Source organism: Quercus lobata, chromosome 4 (assembly GCF_001633185.2).
Source record: "Quercus lobata isolate SW786 chromosome 4, ValleyOak3.0 Primary Assembly, whole genome shotgun sequence".
In the NCBI taxonomy this organism is placed as follows: domain Eukaryota; kingdom Viridiplantae; phylum Streptophyta; class Magnoliopsida; order Fagales; family Fagaceae; genus Quercus; species Quercus lobata.
The window spans coordinates 10133105-10143953 of NC_044907.1; the positions used below are offsets into that span (position 1 = coordinate 10133105).

Here is a 10849-nt window from a genome sequence, read left to right on the forward strand (position 1 = left end):
CACAACTATTTAGTTTTGTATTTTTAGTAAAGTAAGCAATACTAAAGGCTTGACCTCCCTTTCACCAAAGTCAGTTTCTTTGGATTACCTAGCGATTTAAAAATAAAAATAAAAAATCACCGTGGTCTCATAATAGCATCAAAAGCCTTTTCCATGTATTTGACATCCGGAATATGCACATTCTATGTCCTAGAGTAAGGTAGTGACTAAAATTGAGGACTAATGCGTTCTACATCAATAAACAAAAGTAAGGTTGATATGCTTGGTTGTTCATCATATTGGTGAAAAATATAAGTGTGGCATCATATTATGAAAACAAATAAACAAGAGAACTTATAAATTATAGCAATTAATTTATATAACAAAAACTGTATTATTCAATAAACCGATTAATAAGAGACCAAAGAACAACGGTAGGTCTTTGCACACATTCACTAGCTTCAATTATTTAAACCTACAGATGTAAGTTAAATGTACCAGGTTGGAGTAGAATAGTAAGAGAGGGATTCGCCTTGGTAATGCTGTCCAATTGTTCGATCTTCCATGTTAAATACACCCATGTCGTATCCCCCTCCATTTGAGGTCGCTAAATAAAATTCAATATTGTCATCCGTAAAATAGATACAATTAGCTTTGCATCCATTGATGCTTGATGCAGACAAAGACACTGATGAATTGCAACCCAAAAACAATGCTTGATCACCCAAGCTGTCAACATTCACCCACTTGTATTCATTTTTGCCTTTCACTTCAATAGAACATTCTAATTTTAGAATTGTGAACCCAGTTGTCACATAAGGTGTTTCATCCATATCATCCTCCGCATATAAATTACCTTTTAGTTTGCGTGAAACCAACAAAAGTTCTCCCAATGATTCAACAAGATACTTTTGCATATCATCTCTAGTTCCCAATACACGTGGCGTAACAGATTTAGTGAATGCATTATCATCATCAATGTGACAAATAAAAACTTCACCATGACAGTCTACGGCGTAAAAGTTTCCCTTGTAGAATGCAATGTCATCAAAACATCGAGAATGACTTTTTATGTCAATCCAAACTTTATATCCCGGTCTAGTGAAGGCCAGTGTCTTAATATTACAATAAATAACCATGATTATGCAATCAGCCTCATATTCATGAGTTACTAAGTTCCACGGATTCCTTGACAAAACACACTTGTCAACAAAGATTATCCTGAAATCATCATCATGATGATCTAGATCCTCAAAATTTGGTTGGGGCGGAAGACTTAATAGGTGTTTAGACAATGAATGGAAGAGATTCATCTGAAAATCGGTGCCTACACTGAGCAACCATCCAAAAGATGTTCCAAAACATTTTTTTCGAACAAGCTCAGGCAATCTGAAGTTGTAGACTTTATTATCAAATAAGTTGACAAAGACACGTGTAGGGTTTCTTTGTTCATTATCTTCAGCAAGCATAAGCCAAGGGCACCTAGGAGATAATGGAAGGTTTTCCAATGAACAAACACTTTGCCATGACTTGCAAGTGGCACCAAACATGACAAAATCATCATAGAAAGATAGTCTGCGCATTATTTCAATGAGGATATCATGTGGAAGATCAGCCCACTCAGACATCTTAATGTATGGATATGGTGTTTTTGCTGTTAAAACATTGAAAAACAGTAGTGAACAAAGAAAATTTTAGAATTTTTCAATTTAAAATTACACATTGAAAAATTGATTACGAAGAATATTGTTATTAGTGACAACATGTAATACACTAAATAGTAAATCATAATTTTTTTTTGAATATTATTATTTTTTTGCGTGTTTTTTGGATTAAACATATAAACATTGATATGTTGCAAAGAGAAAAAAAAAAAAAAAATTGAAAGAATATTGTAAAGTACCTACTAACCAAAATCAACAAAAACACAAAAGGAAAAGCAAATTGGTGATGGAAGAAACAGAACTCACAGAACTTTGTTGGGTTTAGAGGCAGAGCTTGGGTGGTTGACGAAAGCGAGCGACAGAGAGAGAGAGAGAGAGAGAGAGAGAGAGAGAGAGAGAGAGAGGCGCTTATTCGTCTTTGTTAGGGTAAGCGACTCAGTCTGGATCTCTCAGAAACAGAGTCTAGGCCCATTTTATATACTGCCATTATACCGTGTTCGGGTAGGACTAGGAGAAGGTTTATTTTTAGAGTTCGGGTAGGACTAGGAGAAGGTTCACCTATTCCAATTACCTCTTTTACATTACCTTTTTATTTGTAGTAATTGACTTCAGGCTCCTCTGTGTGACATTATTATAATAATAATTTTCAAGCGGGTCTTAAATTGGCTAGTGGATCAGATCACGCACGCTTAACAATATTCACTCATTGAGTGCATTGCAATTTGCAAGATGGGGGCGTGATTGTTTCCATACCTCCCATTAATGGCACTTGACTTTGTGTGTTTCCCTGTGCTGATAGTACCACAAATTTTTTATTTTTATTTTTTGAAAACGAAGCAATTGTCATTCAATTATGCAGTGAAATACAATCCAAATACAGTGCTTCAAGAGCAGGTGGGGGTGAATCTTCTAGCCATATAATCTCAGAATCTAGTTGGGCTGCAAACCGGGCTAAAGAATGGTCCACGGAATTGGCCCCACGTTTGACACAGCTAACAGTCAGGCTTCTAAAACTAGTAGCTAAGGTGCGGATATCCTCATAGATAGGGGTGTTCACCAAACCGTATAAACTGCACAAACCATAAAAACTGTACCAAAATCACCCGCAAAATGACATAACCGCACCGTACCGCAAGTAATAGTGCATCGCACCACACCATACCACATTGCATGGTGCAATGCGGTTTGCGGTTTTATAATAAGAAAACCGCATAAACCGCATTGCACCACACCCTCTTTATATATTAATATATTTAATTATTTTTAATATTAAATATATTATTAATAGTTTAATAACCTTAGTTTTCATAACTGTAGCATTATCACCTTCAAGTACGATCTCCCTAAACCCAACATCAACAGCAAATTTCTTTGGTTCCATGCTAACCAACACTGCACCCAGAAAATTTCCCACTCTTCATTAGATAACCTGAGTATCAAATCATCAACCAGCTGTGAGAACTCCAACTGATCAGATATTCCCTTCTGCAGACGTCTCGTGCTTCCTACCCAAATGTCCTGAGCCACCCCACATTCCCACAACACATGAAGAACTGATTCAGGGGCTTGTTTACAGAGTTCACAACTGTCATTATCGATAATACCGCAACGAGCTAAGTTTTCTTTTGTTGGCAACGCATTCTGACAAGCTCTCCACCCAAAAACTTTTATTTTGTTAGGGATATTTGTTTTCCGTAACCTTCTCCAGACCAAGTTACCCTATGCCGTCCTTGAGCCCTCTCCCAAACCGTTGTTCTATTTTAAGATCATCCTAGCCACATGATAGCTAGACTTCACAGAGTATTCTCCATCCTTTGTATGAAGCCAAATCATAACATCCACTAGCTGTCGACGACTCAATGGGATGCGCATGATGGCCTTAGCATCCTCCGTGTGAAATTTTGACTCAATAACCTCACGATCCCATGACTTAAACCTCCAATGAATGAGGTCAGCCACGCGCCACTCCCATTCTTCTTCCACTGGTGGGTGGAGTACCATGTTTGTGGGGTGATTCAAAATCCATTTGTCCTTAGTAACGCGTATAGAGGAGCCGTTTCCCACCCTCCAACAACATCCATTTTTGAAGATTGGCTAGGCCGCCATTAGACTTTTTCAAACATAGGAGCTGTTTGGGATATCTTTGGCCTCTAAGAAACTGCCTCTTGGAAAGTACCTCGCCTTGAAGCATCCATACAAAAGAGACCCTTGTTCTTAAATCAGTCTCCACCCTTGCTTTGCCAACATTGCTGGATTAAAACTTCTCAGCTCTCTAAACCCCATACCTCCTTTCTTCTTAGGTTGAGACAATATATTCCAACTCTTCCAATGTATCTTCTTTTCATTCAAAATTTGACCCCACCAAAACCTTGCACACATCGCATTTAGCTCATCACACAGCTTTACCGGTTATTGGAAGACCCCCATCATGTATGTGGGAATTGATTGAGCTACTACTTTAATCAGCACCTCCTTACCCACCTTTGAAAGTAACTTCCCTTTCCATCCTTGGATCTTTTTCCAAACCCGATCCTTCAAGAACGAAAAAGTTTGATATTTTGCCTGTCCAATCAATGTTGGTAGGCCCACGTATGATTCAAACCTTTCCACCTCCTTTACTCTCGAAGCAGCTTTAATACCCTCTCTTTGTGCCACCTCCGTATTGCTACTAAAATAAATAGATGATTTTTCAAAATTGATGCATTGCCCAGATGATGCTGCATACAATTGAAAAGTATCAGTAATGCATTGAACTTCCTCTTGGTTTGCCTGGAAAAACAGTAATGAGTCATCGGCAAATAGAAGGTGTGTAATTCTAGGAGCTCTCTTGCAAAGTGAAACTCCATGCAACCTTTCTTCCTCTTTTGCTCTTGTCAGTAAAGCTGTAAACCTTTCTACACAAAGTAGGAACAACTATGGCAATAGAGGGTCCCCTTTGTCGAAGTCTCCTAGTTGGAATTATATTGCCATATGCTTTATCGTTAATGCGGACCGAGAATGATGGTGTAGATACACAACTCATCACTCTCTCAATCCAGGCTTCCAGAAAGCCCAACTTGTACATAATTTTCTCTAGGAAAGCCCACTCTACTCGGTCATAGGCTTTGCTGATGTCTAGCTTCAAAGCAAGAGCTCCTTTTTTGTCTTTCTTCCTGCAATGCATACTTTGGAGAGTCTTATATGCAACAAGCACATTATCAGTAATGAGGCGACCTGGTACAAAGGCACTCTGAGTAGGAGAAATTAGATTAGGGAGGATCCTAGGATGGTCTTTGTGTTCTCATCTTGTTACAAGAAGTGCTGAGATGTGATTAGTTAAGATCTCATGGTAACGATGGCAGAGTTATTTTGAAGTAGCATCTATAAGAACTTCTGATTTTCTCTTTATCTTTTGGTCCTTAAGAAGATACAAGCAGCTGTAGTGGGGTTTTTTTTTTAAAGGGTATTATCTAGGATGTTCTGGCACCTCCTAGTGTCCAGGGTTCGAATCCCCCCACCAGTACCCAAACTCATCGAACCCAGTGGAAAAAAAAAAAAAAAAAAAAAAAAAAAAAAACCCAGAAACTCGAACCTAGTTAAACAAGAAAAAAAAAAAAAGAAGAAAGAAAGAATTGAAGACCGAAAATATTTTGTGATGAAGAACCAAAAAAAGAAAAAAAAAGAAGAAGAAGGAAGAATGAATTGACAAGATTCTGGCGAAAAGGAAGAAAAAAGAAAAAGAAAAAGAAGAGAGAATGAACTGACCGAACCTAGGAGAAGAAAGGAAAAAAAAAAGGGGTTAAAAGGTGCGGCTGACCTGACTAGTGGGTTCCTCCATGTATGTTTAATTACAAAAATGCTACTAAAAACAGAGTTATGGAAACTGAAAACAACTAAAATGTGTTTTCAGTTTCCATAACTCATAACTCAAAAATCAGAGAATTGAGTGATGGAAACAAAAAATTGGAAACAGAGTTATGTGTTGCCAAACGGACTTCTCAGCTATGGGTCCCACCATTTTTGAGTTATGAGTTATGGAAACAGAGTTATGGAAATTACTCATCCAAACAGCCTCTAACTTATTGCACATGAATCAGTGAATGATGCTTGGTAATGCGTCTCTGGTCGCTAGAAAGCTACAAATATGTGGAAGAATATTCTGTTCCAGACACAGTTCCTCTAGTTGACTTTAATTTTGCTGAGGACAAGGTAACATTAATAAATCAATGCTTTGAGTGTCTTTATTTATGTGAAACACTGAAACTTGACCTGGATGCTACCAGACTCCAACAAATTAGTTTGAGGCTTCATGTTCATGTGTTTAACATTTTTTTTATAAGTATGTTAATGTGTTTATCCTGAAGTAAGAATTTCAATTTGTTGATGTTTTCTATGACATTGCTTATTTTAAAAGGAGTGACAAGTAATGAATGCATCTTCATCTAAAGAATTCACAAATTTGCTACGGAAAATTTTACTACTAATCTCATGATGTAGCCTCTAAAGATTCCTCCAATATGCTATTAGAATTTGCAGAGTGGTTCTACCTTTCCCAGAGGATTAAGTAGCAGGCCTGAAGTTCAAAATCTTTATTTTCTGCCTCCTGTAAATTTATTTTTATGGGTACAAATGAGTGATAGGCCAATATTATTTGACATTTCATGTTGGTCTCAGAGGCTAATAAACTTTTTATTAAGTGATAGGGGTATTTTCGACAAAAGTAAGTTGCATTGAAAACAGAGGGCTAGGAAAGGACGACCTCCGTGAGACCGTCGGCTTCACAAGAAGGTTGACGGGTGACCATAAGGTCGAGGGGTTGGAAAAGCTGACAGGTCCTACGTGCCCATCAGCTTAAATTGTTTTGTTTTATTGAAAGGTTAAAGATAGATAATTTTAGGGATTTCTTTATGTTATCTAATTTCAAAATGTATTATTTATCTTTCTAGATTGTTGGTTTGGTTGGTACTCGTATATGCATACAGAGGCGAAATGGGAAAAGAAGTATATTTTCGTCAAATGAAGGCATGTTTGTGAAGGGTTTGAGGCATGCGGTATTGGGGAATTTTCTTGTTATCTTGATTTATGAATAGCTATAATTATTACGATGCAATCAGCACCCTACATGCATGGTATGGATGTCTATAATAATAGAGGGATGTCATGACAGAGGGAAGTAGAGATTCCAATGCCATGACATTTGTAAGTTCAAGCTATTTTGCACACAACCAAACGTCATCATAAGGGAATTTGACCGAATTTCATATATGATTTCTTTCACCATGCAGTGATGCCTGTCTGAATATGTACTTAGTGGCTTTTGCTGAAGGCACCCTTAGGCCTTAGAGATCCCACCTCAATGGATTATTACTGTGATGTCTTTTAAGTCTATGATTGCTACCCTTTCACAACTACTAATAGATGTTTTTATGTGGGTTTTGTCATTGATTTCGCTCAATGTTTAAGGGATGCTTCTATGTGAATTTTGTGTACTGTATTATTATCATGTCCACTTTCTTCTTCTTTCTTTCAAATGTAATTCTGTCACTTTATTTACCATTGTAGATAAATACGAGGGAGACTCACTTGAGCTAGTTTAGTCATGTTCAAAGAAAAAGAAGTAATGAATTGATAAGGAGGAGTAGGAAATTAAGGTGAAAAATAACATTAGTAGAAGTAATAAAATTGAGGACTAATGCGTTCTACGTCAATAAACAATAGTAAGGTTGATATGCTCGGTTGTGCATTGTATTGGTGAAAATTTCTGATCTTGTATTTTGTTTATTTATGCTTGTTAAGTGCTCCTTTAGATAGTGGTACCAATGTATTAGTCCACCATCTTCAAACAAGTTTGTAAGTCCCTAAGGGAATTCATCATTTAGAAAAATTGATAGTAGAAGTAACCTTTGCTATACACAGTGGAGGGAGGGGTGGCTTTGCAAAATGGAGGTTAAAAGAGAGAAGGGGGCAATGCTATCATGCTACTTTGAGGTAAGAATACCCATGAAGATTTAGTTAGAACCAAACCTACCATTTAGCTCATATAAGTGTGATTAAAAAATCTGAAATATAATCGGTACAAGAAGATATAATTGGACCGAAGTAATCTGAAATTGCCCAAATTGACCGAATGGACCAAATTGGACCTAGTAGACCTAAATGGACCAAATTGGCTGAATAGACCTAAGTGGACCGTATTGACCATATTGGACAGAATAGACCTAGGTGGATCGTATGGACCAAATTGGACTGAATAGATGAAAGTGGACTGAATGGACTGTATCGACCGGATTGGACTGAATTGGCCAACTTGGACCAGATTGACCTAGCTAGACCAAATTGGCCAAATTGGACCGAATAGACATTGGTGGACCGAATGGAGCAAACTGGACCGAATAAATTGAAGTGGACTGAATGGATTGTATGGATCGGCTTGGACCAAATGGACCAAAGATGATTAAATTGAACAATGAAGACTGAATTGACCGAACTAGACCGAATGTGACTGAATTGACAAAAGTAAACCAAATGGACCTAATTGAACTGAAATAGGCGAATTGGACCCAAATTGACCAATGTGGACTGAAGTAGACCAAATCGGACCAAATTGATGAAGTGGACAAAATGTTGATCTGCTATTAGCATAGCCAAGATTGTGTTTTGATATAAACTGAAATTCTTACTTCCAAAATAATCAAGTATTAACTCAAACAAAAATTAAACCAAAACTATAAGAGAGAAAAATATGCTACTTGTAATGAGAAACTAAAAAAATACAACATCAAAACTTATGAACCGAAAATAGAGTTTTAAAAATCACAATGATTCATCAATATAAAGAAGCGTTGTAAGAAAAAAAATGAAGAGAGAGAGAGAGAGAGAGAATAACCACGTTTCAAGAGAGAATGTGAGAGAATAATAACAAATTCTTAGAAAATAATATGAAAAGAAAAAAAGAAAAAAGAAAAAGTATTGTAATAAATGCCAAATGGTCAAAGTCATATTATGTTATGTAATCAAATAACATTATATTCTTATATACTATTGTTATATATAATGCAACAGGAAAGATAAAAACTTAAAAACATAACTTAATCACATAAACTCAAAATAGAGTTTAAAATAATACAAAAACTTATCAACCTAAAGTAGAGATGTAAGAAAAATAATAAAAAAATCCACCAAAAAATGAAAAAAAAAATTTAAGAGAGAGAAATAACCTTATGTGTGTGGGAAAATAATGTATAGAATGAAACTGAGAATTGTAAATTTATAGTAAGAGGGGGAATAAGAAAAGCCAAAAATATAGGAAGATAAAGGGATTGAGGAAAAGTGATATTAAGATAGATAGTAGTAGGGAGATGAAAAGATAAAAGGGAGTGAAAATTTTGGTGAAAGTATAACATTTAGTTGAGAAATTAATAAGAAAAAAAAAGTGTGAAAAAAAGAAGAAGAGAGAGAATGTTAAAAATGGGTGGATAATGTGGCCGCTAATGTGACTCAATTAAAGCGTAGCAACAATAAATTTCGCATTTCAACTTATATATATATATATATATATATATATATAGATTGGACCAAAGTAATCTGAAATGTACCAGATGGACCGAATAAACCTAAATTAACCGAATGGACCAAATTGTGAAGATAGACCTAAGTGGACTGTATGGACTGAATATACCTAACTAGACTGAATTGGCCAAATTGGACCAAATAGACCAACGTGTACTGTATGGACCGAATTCGACCGAATAGATCGAAGTGGCTGAATGGACCAAATATGACCGAATTGACCAAAGTAGACTTAATGGACTAAATTGGATTGAATGAACCGAAATGGATTAAATTAACTGAAGTAAACCGAATGAACTTAATTGAAGTAAAGTGGACTGAAGTAGACCATACCGGTCTAAAGTAGACTGAATCGGATCAAATTGATGAAGTGGACCGAATGCCGATCCGTTATTAGCATAGCCAAGATTGTGTTTTGGTTTAAATTCAAATTCTTACTTCCAAAATTAGCAAGTATTAACTCAAACAAAAATAAAACCAAAACTATAAGCAAGAAAATATGCTACTCGTAATGAGAAACTAGAAAACGACATTTTTTTTTTTTTTTTTTTTTTGTGGAAATGTTACAAAACTGCATTGCACCCATGTATAAATATACTCTTTATATTAATATTATATGAATATACATTTTTTTTTCGATAGAAAACCTTGTGTAAAGATAGTTTTTCATATTTTAAGCTTTAGAAAAATTTGGCCAAAGAAAAACTATCTTTAGTCAATAGAAAAAAGAATGAACTATTTTTAGAGATTTTTTTTCATTGATTTTTTTTTTGGAAAACAATTCTATCACATAGCTAGCAATATAAAAGAAGTTAGAAGATTGTTTTTCGACTCATTTAAGGTTACTACCAAACATAGGAAAATGAGATAGTTTTATAGATTTTTATTTTTTTTTATATAAAATGACTCATTTTCTAAAATATATTATCGTCAAAACAAATAGAGCTATAGTGCTTTCATATCTAAAAATTTGTTGGGGGTGATCTTAATTAACCCAAAATAAAGAAAAATCAGAATAACATTTTTAAAATTGATCCAAAATAAAAGGAAAAAAATTAGCTTTGGCAAGGTCAATCCAACCCAAAACTTTGGAAAATATCCCAATTAACCTAAAAATTGATCAAACCACACTATGATACACCACATGTGACTGAAAAATTGAGGTTTGGTGTGGTGAAGGTTTAAGCCAAATTGCACTATGCAGTGTAGTGATAAAAACATATCAAAACTGCACAATGAACAACCCTAACTAGTAGACTCTTATGGATTTAAAAGGATATATGAGTAAAATTAACTACTTGCTTAATTTGATGTAATAAATTTGGTTAACAATATTATGTCCATGTATAAGTGATGGTTAACTATTCACTGTTTGCCATGTCAGAGTTGTAATAAAAAAATTGTAGAATAATTTGTGGTCCTAAAACTACTCAAAACGGATTTTTGAATTGTTTACTAGCAAGTAGGATTACGAGTGAGGGAACATAATTATATTAGTATATTACATTTGAAAATCTGAACCTACAAATATTTATTTTATTTTTGGATTTTTTGATGTGTATAGTGGTAATTATCCAAGTAGAGACAAGGAAGTTCATTTTGTACAACTTTCACCGAAACACAACTCTCTATGGTAAAAATTTAAAATAACCAAATAA

General features: G+C 35.2%; 1 protein-coding gene and 1 pseudogene across 1 annotated transcript; both read right to left on the bottom strand.

Annotated features, from left to right (window-relative positions):
- Positions 1 to 391: 391 nt before the first annotated feature.
- On the bottom strand, positions 392 to 2123 carry LOC115988112 (putative F-box protein At5g55150). The gene is made up of 2 exons (XM_031111751.1): positions 1950 to 2123; positions 392 to 1633 (listed from the first exon to the last, which is right to left on the bottom strand). Exon 2 carries the CDS (start codon positions 1605 to 1607, stop codon positions 468 to 470), a length of 1140 nt encoding a protein of 379 aa, XP_030967611.1. The 5' UTR covers positions 1608 to 1633; positions 1950 to 2123; the 3' UTR covers positions 392 to 467.
- A 367-nt stretch (positions 2124 to 2490) lies between these two features.
- Positions 2491 to 10849, bottom strand: part of LOC115984563 — an 18071-nt pseudogene continuing 9712 nt past the window's right edge.

Bases quoted from the DNA above. Each gene is read 5' to 3' on its own strand.
- LOC115988112 (XM_031111751.1), bottom strand. From the start codon at position 1,607: ATGTCTGAGTGGGCTGATCTTCCACATGATATCCTCATTGAAATAATG.